Genomic DNA, 12,468 nt, shown 5'->3' on the forward strand with positions numbered 1-12,468 from the left:
AACTCTCTATCAATCGTTTCCTCTTTTTTAACACATGGGACGGACAGCCTCCTCTTTAGCCCAGTGTCAGTAACATGACCCTCATAACGCTACTTGTCATCAAGGCCGAGATTAGCTCAGTTGGGGAGAGAGCGTCAGACTGAAGATCTGAAGGTCCCTGGTTTTCAAAGACGGAGGGCTCGAAATGAGCTCTAATTAATCCCGGGTCTCGGCAGTAATTTTCGCTCATTTTTTGGCTTCTTAAGTTTCTCAATTTTTCTTTAAATTTATCCCAAAGTAACTCGCCACAAAGCGCAAAATAGCCCTGAGAACTCTCTATCAATGGCTTCCTCTTTTCCAACGCATTGGACGGACAGCGTCTTCTTTAGCCAAGCGTGATTAACATAGCCCTCATTTCCGCTCCTTGTCATCTTGCGAGATAGCTCAGTTGGGAGAGCGTCAGAACTGAAGATCTGAAGGTCCCTGGTTCAAAGACGGAGGGCTCGAATGAGCTCTAATTAATCCCGGGTCTCAGCAGTAATTTTTGCTTATCTTCGGGTTCTAAATTTTTCAAAATTTTCCTTCAAAATCATCCCAAAAGGATGGGGTTCTTTAGGGGTTTCTGAAGTTTTTCAAAGTTTCCTTTAAAATTATCCAAAAGGAAATTGTCACAAGCGCAAATAGCCTGAGAAACTCTCTATCATCGTTTCCTCTTTTTTCAACGCATGGGACGGACAGCCTCCTCTTTAGCCCAGTGTCAGTAACATGACCCTCATTAACGGCTACTTGTCATCAAGCCGAGATAGCTCAGTTGGGAGAGCGTCAGACTGAAGATCTGAAGGTCCCTGGTTCAAAAGACGGAGGGCTCGAATGAGCTCTAATTAATCCCGGGTCTCGGCAGTAATTTTTGCTCATCTTTCGGGTTGTAAATTTTTTAAAATTTTCCTTCAAAATCATCCCAAAGGAAATCGCCAACACGCACTTGCTCTCTATCAATGTCTTCCTCTTTTCAAACGCATTGGACGGACAGCCTCTTCTTTAGCCCAGTCTGATTAACCTGGCCCTCATTTCCGCTCCCTCTCATCTTGCCGAGATAGCTCAGTTGGGAGTGCGTCACACTGAAGATCTGAAGGTCCCTGGTTCAAGACGGAGGGCTCGAATGAGCTCTGATTAATCCCGGGGCTCGGCAGTAATTTTTGCTTATCTTTCGGCTTCTTAAGTTCTTCATATTTTCAGACTAAAGATCTGAAGGTCCCTGGTTCAAAGACGGAGGGCTCGAATGAGCTCTGATTAATCCCGGGTCTCGGCAGTAATTTTTGTTCATCTTTCGGGTTCTAAATTTTTTAAAATTTTCCTTCAAAATCATCCCAAAGGAAATCGCCACAAGCGCAAATAGCCTGAAAACTCTCTATCAATGGCTTCCTCTTTTTCAACGCATTGGACGGACAGCCTCTTCTTTAGCCCAGTCTGATTAACCTGGCCCTCATTTCCACTCCCTGTCATCTTGCCGAGATAGCTCAGTTGAGAGAGCGTCACACTGAAGATCTGAAAGTCCCTGGTTCAAAGACGGAGGGCGCAAATGAGCTCTCATTAATCCCGGGTCTCGCTAGTAATTTTCGCTAACCTTTTGGCTTCTTAAGTTTCTCAAATTTTTCTTCAAATTGATCCCAAAGTAACTCCCCACAAGCGCAAATAGCCTGAGAACTCTCTTTCAATGGCTTTCTCTTTTCCAACGCATTGGACGGACGGCCTCTTCTTTAGCCCAGTGTGATTAACATAGCCGTCATTTCCGCTCCATGTCATCTGCCGAGAGATAGCTCAGTTGGGAGAGCGTCAGACTGAAGATCTGAAGGTCCTGGTTCAAAAGAAGACGGAGGGCTCGAATTAGCTCTGATTAATCCGGGTCTCGGCAGTAATTTTTGCTTATCTTTCGGGTTCTAAGTTTTTAAAATTTTCCTTCAAATCATCCCAAAGGAAATCGCCACAAGCGCAAATAGCCTGAGAACTCTCTATAATGGCTTCCTCTTTTCAAACGCATTGGACGGACAGCCTCTTCTTTAGCCCAGTCTGATTAACCTGGCCCTCATTTCCGCTCCCTGTCATCTTGCCGAGATAGCCTCAGTTGGGGAGAGCGTCAGACTGAAGATCTGAAGGTCCCTGGTTCAAAGACGGAGGGCCCGAATGAGCTCTGATTAATCCCGGGTCTCGGCAGTATATTTTGCTCATCTTTCGGCTTCTTAAGTTCTTCAAATTTTCTTTTAAATTTATCCCAAAGTAACTCGCCACAAGCGCAAATAACCTGAGAACTCTCTATCAATGGCTTCGTCTTTCCCAACGCATTGGACAAACAGCCTCTTCTTTAGCCCAGCCTGATTAACCTGGCCCTAATTTCCGCTCCCTGTCATCTTCCCGAGATAGCTCAGTTGAGAGAGCGTCACACTGAAGATCTGAAGGTCCCTGGTTCAAAGACGGAGGGCTCAAATGAGCTCATATTAATCCCGGGTCTCGGCAGTAATTTTTGCTTATCTTTCGGCTTCTTAAGTTTTTTAAATTTTTATTTAATTTTATCCCAAAGTAACTCGCCACAAGCGCAAATAGCCTGAAAACTCTCTATCAATCGTTTCCTCTTTTTCAACCCATGGGACGGACAGCCTCCTCTTTAGCCCAGTGACAGTAACATGACCCTCATTAACGCTACTTGTCATCTTGCCGAGATAGCTCAGTTGGGAGAGCGTCACACTAAAGATCTGAAGGTTCCCTGGTTGAAAGACGGAGGGCTCGAATGAGCTCTGATTAATCCCGGGTCTCGGCAGTAATTTTTGCTCATCTTTCGGCTTCTTAAGTTCTTCAAATTTTCCTTTAAATTTATCCCAAAGTAACTCTCCACAAGCGCAAATAGCCTGAGAACTCTCTATCAATGGCTTCCTCTTTTCCAAAGCATTAGACGGACAGCCTGAAGATCTGAAGGTCCCTAGTTCAAACACGGAGGGCTCGAATGAGCTCTGATTAATCCCGGGTCTCGGCAGTAAATTTTGCTCATTCCTCATCTTTCGGGTTCTAAATTTTTTTAAATTTTCCTTCAAAATCATCCCAAAGGATGGAGTTCTTTAGGGGTTCTGAAGTTTTTCAAAGTTTCCTTTAAAATTATCCCAAAGGAAATTGTCACAAGCGCAAATAGCCTGAGAACTCTGTATCAATGGCTTCCTCTTTTCAATGGCATTGGACGGACAGCCTCTTCTTTAGCCCAGTCTGATTAACCTGGCCCTCATTTCCGCTCCCTGTCATCTTGCCGAGATAGCTCAGTTGAGAGACGGTCACACTGAAGATCTGAAGGTCCCTGGTTCAAAGACGGAGGGCGCAAATGAGCTCTGATTAATACCGGGTCTCGGCAGTAATTTTCGCTCGCCTTTTGGCTTCTTAAGTTTCTCAAATTTTTGTTCAAATTTATCCCAAAGTAACTCGCCACAAGCGCAAATAGCCTGAGAACTCTCTATCAATGGCTTCCTCTTTTCCAACGCATTGGACGGACAGCCTCTTCTTTAGCCCAGTGTGATTAACATAGCCCTCATTTCCGCTCCTTGTCATCTGCCGAGATAGCTCAGTTGGGAGAGCGTCAGACTGAAGATCTGAAGGTCCCTGGTTCAAAGACGGAGGGCTCGAATGTGCTCTGATTAATCCCGGGTCTCGGCAGTAATTTTGCTTATCTTTGGGTTCTAAATTTTTTAAAATTTTCCTTCAAAATCATCCCAAAGGATGGGTTTCTTTAGGGGTTCTGAAGTTTTTCAAAGTTTCCTTTAAAATTATCCAAAAGGAAATTGTCACAAGCGCAAATAGCCTGAGAACTCTCTATCAATCGTTTCCTCTTTTTCAAACGCATGGGACGGACATCCTCCTCTTTAGCCCAGTGTCAGTAACATGACCCTCATTAACGCTACTTGTCATCAAGCCGAGATAGCTCAGTTGGGAGAGCGTCAGACTGAAGATCTGAAGGTCCCGGGTTCAAAAGACGGAGGGCTCGAATGAGCTCTAATTAATCCCGGGTCTCGGCAGTAATTTTTGCTTATCTTTCGGGTTCTAAATTTTTTAAAATTTTCCTTCAAAATCATCCCAAAGGAAATCGCCACAAGCGCAAATAGCCTGAGAAGTCTCTATCAATGTCTTCCTCTTTTCAAACGCATTGGACGGACAGCCTCTTCTTTAGCCCAGTCTGATTAACCTGGCCCTCATTTCCGCTCCCTGTCATCTTGCCGAGATAGCTCAGTTGAGAGACGGTCACACTGAAGATCTGAAGGTCCCTGGTTTAAAGACGGAGGGCGCAAATGAGCTCTGATTAATCCCGGGTCTCGGCAGTAATTTTCGCTCACCTTTTGGCTTCTTAAGTTTCTCAAATTTTTGTTCAAATTTATCCCAAAGTAACTCGCCACAAGCGCAAATAGCCTGAGAACTCTCTATTAATGGCTTCCTCTTTTTCAACGCATTGGACGGACAGCCTCTTCTTTAGCCCAGTGTGATTAACATAGCCCTCATTTCCGCTCCTTGTCATCTGCCGGGATAGCTCAGTTGGGACAGCGTCAGACTGAAGATCTGAAGGTCCTGGTTCAAAGACGGAGGGCTCGAATGTGCTCTGATTATCCCGGTCTCGGCAGTAATTTTTCGCTCACCTTTTGGCTTCTTAAGTTTCTCAAATTTTTGTTCAAATTTATCCCAAAGTAAATCGCCACAAGCGCAAATAGCCTGAGAACTCTCTATCAATGGCTTCCTCTTTTCCAACGCATTGCACGGACAGCCTCTTCTTTAGCCCAGTGTGATTAAGATAGCCCTCATTTCCGCTCTTTGTCATCTTGCCGAGATAGCTCAGTTGGGGGAGAGCGTCAGACTGAAGATCTGAAGGTCCTGGTTCAAAAGACGGAGGGCTCGAATGAGCTCTGATTAATCCCGGGTCTCGGCAATAATTTTTGCTGATCTTTCGACTTCTTAAGTTTTTCAAATTTTCCTTTAAAGTTATCCCAAAGTAACTCGCCACAAGCGCAAATAACCTGAGAACTCTCTATCAATGGCTTCCTTTTTTCAAACGCATTGGACGGACAGCCTGAAGATCTGAAGGTCCCTGGTTCAAAGACGGAAGACTCGAGAATAATTTTTGCTCATTGCTCATCTTTGGGGCGCTGAAGTTTTTCAAAGTTTCCTTTAAAATTATCTCAAAGAAAATCGCCACAAGCGCAAATAGCCTGAAAAGTTTCCATACCTCGCTTCCTCTTTTCCAAGGTATTGGACGGACAGCCTTTTCTTCAGCCCAGTGCGATTTTTACGGCCCTCCTTGCTCCTTTATGTTATCTTTCCGAGATAGCTTAGTTGGGAGGGCGTCAGACTGAAGATCTGGAGGTCCCTGGGCTCAAATGTGCTCTGAAAATTCCCGGGGCACGGGAAGAATTTTTGCTTATTCCTCATCATCTGGATTTTTTATGCCAAATCATTACAAAGATCCCAAGGGGCAGAGAAATCCTTATACATTGGTTACTCTCTTGGAAGGCATCCGACAGGGTAGTCAGGGAGCAAGTGTGATTCCGTGGGAATTTGATGAAGAAAACAAGCGACCACTCTCGAAGTTTTCAGTGGACTCTCTTGAGTAAGAAAAAGGTTGTCGCCAACGGATTTTGGGGAGAGTTTTAATAAGGGATATGGTTAATCCGCATGAAAACGAGGCTAGAGTATAAATTTCATGATTTGTCACTTTATGTGAATATCTCTTGTCCAATGTGACATAGTTACAAAGAGTTACGGTGACAATCATTGGACAGGTGACTTGCGTCCTGAAAACGAGGCTAGAATATAGGTTTCACGATTTGTCGACTTTATTTGAATTTCTTGAATATATCTCTCTCCAAACTATGTCAGAATGTGGGATACAATGCCTGACACATATTTACAAGGAGTTACTGTGACAATCGTTGATCAGGTGACTTGAATCCTGAAAACCGGCCTACAGTATAAATTCCACGATTTATCGATTTTTCTTCCTTATTTAACAGAATAGCTCTAATTTTTACTATGATTTTCCGTCAACTAACCATCCACACAAACAATATTTCCCTTCACTTACCCGCTTTACTAGAGATTATTTTGTTCAGTTTGTGGAGAGAAACCCCTTCTTATAGGGGGATTCTTGCTGCAGCACCATAATCATGCCACAAAGGTTGCTAGTATACTACTGCTTTCGCCGCGCGAATAAGCAGGGGCACCCAACGTCAATTTTCGGAAAATATCTGTTCGGAAGACGATTTGAGATCTAGAATTTTCGCAACATTTGTTGTAAAATTTCTTGCTTGCCTGCCTGTCCTAGGACTTTCGAACATCTAAAACATGGTATAATTGCCCATTTTTAACGGATTTTTACCTTAAAAAGGTCACTAGAATTTTCGGCAGCCTTTTTTCTAGCTGAAACTTTCGAAAAGGTAAGTTTTGATCCCTATAATTTTCGGATCACTAGACTTTCAGTTAGGGAATCCGAACAGATAAAAAACTTTTTAGGGGATAAAAATATGCCTATATCTACCGTTTATATACTAAAATACGTTTAACAATGCTATGTTTAAGTGGTTTTGAACTATATTCTCGTTGGGTGCCCCTGAATAAGGTCCATACCTCCGCAATTGACCTGTTGCACCCATACAATTTAAATCAACAATTGGTTTCTTATTTGAGCGTCCATAGCGTGCATATATCGAACCATGAAGCACAAAGAAAAAAGACACGAGGAAATAATTTTAATGAAATAAAAGCGTATATTAGAAGTGAGAGTTTGAAAAGGGAGAAATGATCTTCGCACTGGCACTTATCTGGGTTGTGTCGTACCTCATTGAACGGGTTCAGGATTGGTCAAAAGAACAATCGAGCGAACGAAGTTTACAGAAATCAATAGTAAGTGTGACACTACTGTATATCTCGGGGCTTCTCGGGTTTATGATTTTTTGTGTATTGCATTTGCATGATAATCCTGGGGGGGGGGGGGGGTACTTTAGGAATCTCTGGGTGGGGATGTGCCGCTGGGACCCTGGAACCCTTAGCCTATACCAGAGCTAGTTCAGCTGAATTTTGCTACCCTATACTAGAGTAAACTCCCACCGATTTCCGTCTAAATACCGATACTTGACAGTTAATAATATCCAGAATTGTTTCATGATAGCCATTTATCGACACTGGATAGCGTTCTGGTTTCCTTAGTCTTGATAAAATCTCCAGGCGACTGGTCAGTTTCGTGAAAAATGATACCCTATTCTAGACCCAAACGCTCGGATTTATATACCCTATGCTAGAGTAAACTGCTTGAAAACTCTTCACAGCGGCACATACCTATATGGCCCATATATGGCAGTCCCCCCCCCCCCCCCCCCGGGATAATAATGCAGCATTCACATTTTAAAGGATATGGAAATACTCGAAAGAAAACGTTTTATTCCCAAAGGATTTGACTTGATTTGTGTTACAGTGTGCCCAAGTAGTGCTCCAGCGCCACAACGAATAGACACTTAAATGAAGTTCCTTTTCTTTCCTTTTTTCTATGGTCTAGTGTAGGCCAATTAACTTCAAACGTGTGGTCGAGGTAACTTCAATGTGGGCGACGTTACCGGTTACCGACGTTTGCAGTAAAGGAGATGCTAAATCTCCCTACTGTCCAACATTTGTGTATTTATCAGCTGACTTCTTCATCAAACTTGACGTGTTCAGGTATATGAACTTGTTTGAGATCTTGCATGTTCGGTTCAGGTTCATCCCCTATCAATACCTGTATCACATGACTGCACGCCTTCTTAGCCTCCGCATCAATCTCCCAGCTAAACAACTCACGGAGGATGATGTAAATATTTTGCTCTCTCATGACTTCTCTGCCGTGCTTAGTAGTACAAAGCTATGAAAAAAAAATAATATGGACTGCACATCAAAATCAAAATCAAAATAAACCTCAGATATTTCTTTAGAAATAAAAACAAACAAAAACAATTTTTTAATATATAATTTCATCGTTAAAAACAATTAAGTTGTTTTAGTGTGGATAGTCGGTAAACCCTGGCATTTTAACTTAAGTGGTGCATAGGGCGAAGGGGAATGTCACCCAACGATAATTTCTCTTTCCCCAGATCTCCAACATCAAAGCACACTCTCTGATACTCATTTAACAAGGGGAGTTGAAGGTAAGAAATTCATCAAAAAGACCCAAAAAGCTGGAGGATTGAATCAGGTTGTGTAGTACAAAGCAATTAACTGGATTGCTTATTGACCAAATTATCCTTGAGGGGGTTTTATAAAAATCTTAGTACTGTCATTTTGTACTCCTTTATACAGTGTACATCTGAGTAACCAAGGTCACCTTGGTGTGGAACAAAGTAATTAGTGCTGAAGGAAAGATCACAGTAAAAACGACAAGCCTTTCTCCACCAGCTTCAGGCTCAAATCTTACATGAAAATAATAATTATTATTACACTACCACACTGCAACACACATCATTGTACTTTAAAATTTTATTTATCAAGTTGAACTTAAACATTTACCTATATGTAGGTATTGTCAGAAGTCAAGTCAATAATGTATTTCCTTTGTTTCATTTTTGTTTCTGTGAGCCTCCAGATTTGACACAAGAATATTATTTTGTCTGTTAGTGTCTGTTAGACAAAGCTTGTGATATTGTCTTTTTATATTGCAAAATGTATGGAAAGTCATAACTTTCTTATGTAATCTTTATTCTTTTGGTGTTGAAGTTTCGTCTTGATGTTTTGGAGTTTTGCTATAGTGTACTGTGGCAACATTGTTAAGTGATGTGGTTTTGTCATTATGTGCTGAGGTTTTGTCATTATGTGATGTGGTTTGATCGTTACCTGTTTTGTTTTCATCACAATGTTATGAGGTTTGATTGTTACATGTATGTGCTGTGTTTCCATTGTGAGATCTTCTTTTTCATGTGCTGCATTTATAATCAAAATTAATAAAGGGAGGAACTCGAAACGTCATAAACAACCTCACCACATAAAATGTAAACACAGCACACCATAAGAGAAGACCTCAACACATCCTGATGGTAACAAAACACGTAACCATCAAACTTCGTCAAATCCTGATGGAAACACAACACGTAACCATCAAACATCATCACATAATGACAAAACCTGACCACATAACTTACAACAAAACTAAACCACAGGACAACACCTCAGGACCAAAAGAATAAAGATTACACAAGAATGTTATGGCTTTCCTTAAAAATGCTCAGCTTCTAATATTCATGGCTCAGCAGATCACATCAGGGTAATTTAAGGTGAAAATCATTGGTAAGAGTCTTTTTTTTTTATTAAAATGCTATTTCAATATTGTCTTCAATGAATAAGCAAAACAGTCATACCATTGAGTCGACCACCTTCTACAAAAAACTAAAAAACATGACTTTTTGAATATAAGACCCATTTAATCTTTTCCCTACAGATTAAGATACAGAAGATAGTGAAGTCCCCTACAAGGCTTAAAAACCCAAAGCCCAACCATGAATTAGACGTTTGATGTTGTCCTTTTGCAGCATAAACCTTCAGGCCACGAGTTGCTTTTGAAAACTTAAATTCACCATGAATATTTAGTAAATTTAGAAACAAAATACCCATAAATTCCTAACTTGGAACTTATTCACTTACCTGAAGTAAGGCATCCAACAGCATTTTTCTCATGTCAGCATCAGGTTCTCTCTCTTTTGTATCATCCAGATACTGCAGGTCAGGGGGGAGTTTTTCCATATCATCTTCCGGAAATTCCTCTGGTCCAGCCAATGGCAGCAACAGATACGGCAAGATGTCTACTGTTTCACTCAATAGCCATTCATGAGATGCTGAGAATAAAAACATTTGTAGCTACTCCTGTTTGGAATTGAAACTTACTTAACAAAGAAACAAAGTAACTTTGTTAAGTTACTTTCAATTTCCAAACTGGAGTAGCTACAAATTGTGAAGTCCTGATTGTACACCTGGTTGCCATGTGAACTGTAACTTGTCATAAAATAATTATATTGGTAGATATGAATGGTTTGAAAACTGCCTTTGGAATAAACTAAGAAGTCCACACAGATTTTAGGTGAATGCAAAAGTAGGCCTGAAGACAGACCCCACTTTGCTAACCACCATGTTGAGTCTAGTTGATGGCTTAAGTCAGGGCAGTAGTCAAGGTTCAGTAAACCTGAACTCACATCAAAATCTCAAGTTCCCTTTCATGTTCAATCTGTTAAATTCACAACCAATATATCTGAACATATCAGAGTCATACCCATGTGTACCATTTGCAATTCCCAATAAAATAATTGGGCAGGATTACTGTAACTTCACCAAGGCTGTTAAAGGTAAATCTGACTTGCTGGAAAAGCCTAGAGCTCCCTGACTCACTTAGCCTCTTAATTGTTCAGGGGGGCAGGGACCTTGTATTTAATCCTTTGACTCCCAAACCGGCCTGAACTGGCCAGACTTATTATTTTACTCTGTCTAACGTCATACGATTTTACTCAGCAATGGGGAACTCCTGGGAGTCAATGGCTTAATCTGTAAAACCTGTTAAATGAAATTTACTATAATAATGACCATGAATCCTTTCTTACTCTAAGCATTTCAACAGACATTCTTTTGGCTTTTTCAGGCAATTGTTTCTTCCCAAAAAAGAAACATTGATTGACTGCCAAAAGAGTCACTGCAAAGGCTAGTTTATGCTTAAGTGTGAACAATAATGTTTTAAAATAATTTATTGTTAAATATTAAAGTACTTTTTTCAATTAGAGTTATTTGTAAGTCTGCCTAAGGCCATAGTTAAAATAGAGGCGACTCAACTGAAGCTTAATAGTCACATTTTTCACAGTGACCTGAATAATACTTCCATCATAGGAAACCTTCCAGTGTGAAGTCCTGCTACACTATGTCAACTTCAATAGTGAAGATATTGTTGACATCACCTATTGTCATTAATATGCCAAACAGACACTCATTGGCTGTCAAAACAAAGGGTCTTTTGTGTTCCTGTGGTTGGCACATTTGAATAACAAACTGTTTGTAAACAGATATCTTCCCCATTTGTCTTGATATAATGCAACTCACCTGTCTCAAAGCAACAGTTTTTTAAGGCTCCAACAACCCCTCTTCGTTTGATAAGGGAAGCATTGTAAGTAGTGAAAGGCAGAAGACGTTGAAGGACGCAGAGATCTTTATTCAAAATAAAATCCCTGAACTCTTGTAACTGCGTTAAATTTGAAATAAACATCGCCAGATAGTCTAATTTACAGTGTGGATTGTAGCTCTCCAAGCACAAAACGTCCACGATCTTGTTTAAACTGCAGTCCTCATTCCTCTTGGCAACGTTTAATATCTCCCTACATCCTCTCTCTGTTCTTGTCACGTTGGACAAAATCATGGCTGCTTTTTCCGCATGCTCACTAGCTGGGTTGAGTGTGTAACTTAAAAAAGGCTCACTAAAGTTGTATTCCAAAAGCTTCTCGGAGATCAATGACTCTGCCGACAAATTCACTAGTACTAAGAAGGCATCTGCACAGATTCTGGGATTCGAATCTTTGGTCAGATCGAGAAGACGCTGTAAGTATTCGTCGTTTTCCTTGAGAAATTTCCTTCCATTAACAGAGCCAGAAAGCCCTAAGATGTAATCTAAAGCCTTTTCTTTGACATCGCCCCGAGCATTTAAAGAAAGAAACGGCAAAAGTTCTTGGACAGCCGTTTCGTCCACGAGGTCCGCCATAATAACACTCGACCAAAGAATCTGGGTACAAATACTGGGAACCGGTGCGACTGCGACAGCGGAGGGAGAGGTGACCCGGTGATGGGGTGGCAGGTCGTAATTTCATGATACGCTATCACGAATATATGCAAATTAGAGTCACACGTTATTTTTTAACCGTCATGTATGCCAATATATACTATCCACCGTAGGAACACTATCTACAGTAGGAACCGCTATCTACACTGTGTACAGTAGGAACAGTTATCTACACTGTCTACAATGGGAACAGCTATCTACACTATCTACAATAGGAACAGCTATCTACACTGTCTACAATAAGAACAGCTATCTACACTGTCTACAATAGGAACAGCTATCTACACTGTCTACAATGGGAACACCTATCTACACTGTCTACAGTAGGAACAGCTACTACACTGTCTACAATGGGAACAGCTATCTACATTGTCTACAATGGGAACAGCTATCTACACTGTCTACAGTAGGAACAGATATCTACACTGTCTACAATAGGAACAGCTATCTACACTGTCTACAATAGGAACAGCTATCTACACTATCTACAATAGGAACAGCTATCTACACTGTCTACAATAGGAACAGCTATCTACACGGTCTACAATGGGAACAGCTATCTACACTGTCTACAATGGGAACAGCTATCTACACTGTCTACAGTAGGAACAGCTATCTACACTGTCTACAGTAGGAACAGTTATTTA

At 41.2% G+C, this 12,468-nt stretch overlaps 1 protein-coding gene and 7 non-coding genes across 8 annotated transcripts; 7 read left to right on the forward strand and 1 right to left on the reverse strand.

Annotated features, from left to right (window-relative positions):
• Positions 1 to 104: 104 nt before the first annotated feature.
• Positions 105 to 214, forward strand: Trnaf-gaa (transfer RNA phenylalanine (anticodon GAA)). The gene has a single exon. It is a non-coding gene; the product is annotated as a tRNA-Phe (tRNA).
• Positions 215 to 775: 561 nt separating this feature from the next.
• Trnaf-gaa (transfer RNA phenylalanine (anticodon GAA)) lies at positions 776 to 879 on the forward strand. The gene has a single exon. It is a non-coding gene; the product is annotated as a tRNA-Phe (tRNA).
• Positions 880 to 1,784: 905 nt separating this feature from the next.
• On the forward strand, positions 1,785 to 1,891 carry Trnaf-gaa (transfer RNA phenylalanine (anticodon GAA)). The gene has a single exon. It is a non-coding gene; the product is annotated as a tRNA-Phe (tRNA).
• A 194-nt stretch (positions 1,892 to 2,085) lies between these two features.
• Trnaf-gaa (transfer RNA phenylalanine (anticodon GAA)) lies at positions 2,086 to 2,190 on the forward strand. The gene has a single exon. It is a non-coding gene; the product is annotated as a tRNA-Phe (tRNA).
• A 1,376-nt stretch (positions 2,191 to 3,566) lies between these two features.
• Positions 3,567 to 3,669, forward strand: Trnaf-gaa (transfer RNA phenylalanine (anticodon GAA)). Its single transcript has one exon. It is a non-coding gene; the product is annotated as a tRNA-Phe (tRNA).
• Positions 3,670 to 3,924: 255 nt separating this feature from the next.
• Trnaf-gaa (transfer RNA phenylalanine (anticodon GAA)) lies at positions 3,925 to 4,028 on the forward strand. Its single transcript has one exon. It is a non-coding gene; the product is annotated as a tRNA-Phe (tRNA).
• A 794-nt stretch (positions 4,029 to 4,822) lies between these two features.
• Trnaf-gaa (transfer RNA phenylalanine (anticodon GAA)) lies at positions 4,823 to 4,927 on the forward strand. The gene has a single exon. It is a non-coding gene; the product is annotated as a tRNA-Phe (tRNA).
• Positions 4,928 to 7,412: 2,485 nt separating this feature from the next.
• Positions 7,413 to 11,766, reverse strand: LOC137988367 (protein HGH1 homolog). Its single transcript, XM_068834394.1, has 3 exons — positions 11,092 to 11,766; positions 9,655 to 9,845; positions 7,413 to 7,885 (listed from the first exon to the last, which is right to left on the reverse strand). The coding sequence occupies exons 1-3, from the start codon at positions 11,741 to 11,743 to the stop codon at positions 7,670 to 7,672; spliced, it is 1,059 nt and encodes a 352-aa protein (XP_068690495.1). The 5' UTR covers positions 11,744 to 11,766; the 3' UTR covers positions 7,413 to 7,669.
• Between the last annotated feature and the right edge of the window lie 702 nt (positions 11,767 to 12,468).

Source organism: Montipora foliosa, unplaced genomic scaffold, assembly GCF_036669935.1.
Source record: "Montipora foliosa isolate CH-2021 unplaced genomic scaffold, ASM3666993v2 scaffold_416, whole genome shotgun sequence".
NCBI classification, from domain to species: domain Eukaryota; kingdom Metazoa; phylum Cnidaria; class Anthozoa; order Scleractinia; family Acroporidae; genus Montipora; species Montipora foliosa.

Bases quoted from the DNA above. Each gene is read 5' to 3' on its own strand.
- LOC137988367 (XM_068834394.1), bottom strand. From the start codon at position 11,743: ATGGCGGACCTCGTGGACGAAACGGCTGTCCAAGAACTTTTGCCGTTT. The intron at 9,846-11,091 runs GTGAGTTGCATT...TTTTATTCTCAG, and splicing joins AAACTGTTGCTTTGAGACAG to CATCTCATGAATGGCTATTG. The intron at 7,886-9,654 runs GTAAGTGAATAA...TTTTTTTCATAG, and splicing joins TGTTGGATGCCTTACTTCAG to CTTTGTACTACTAAGCACGG.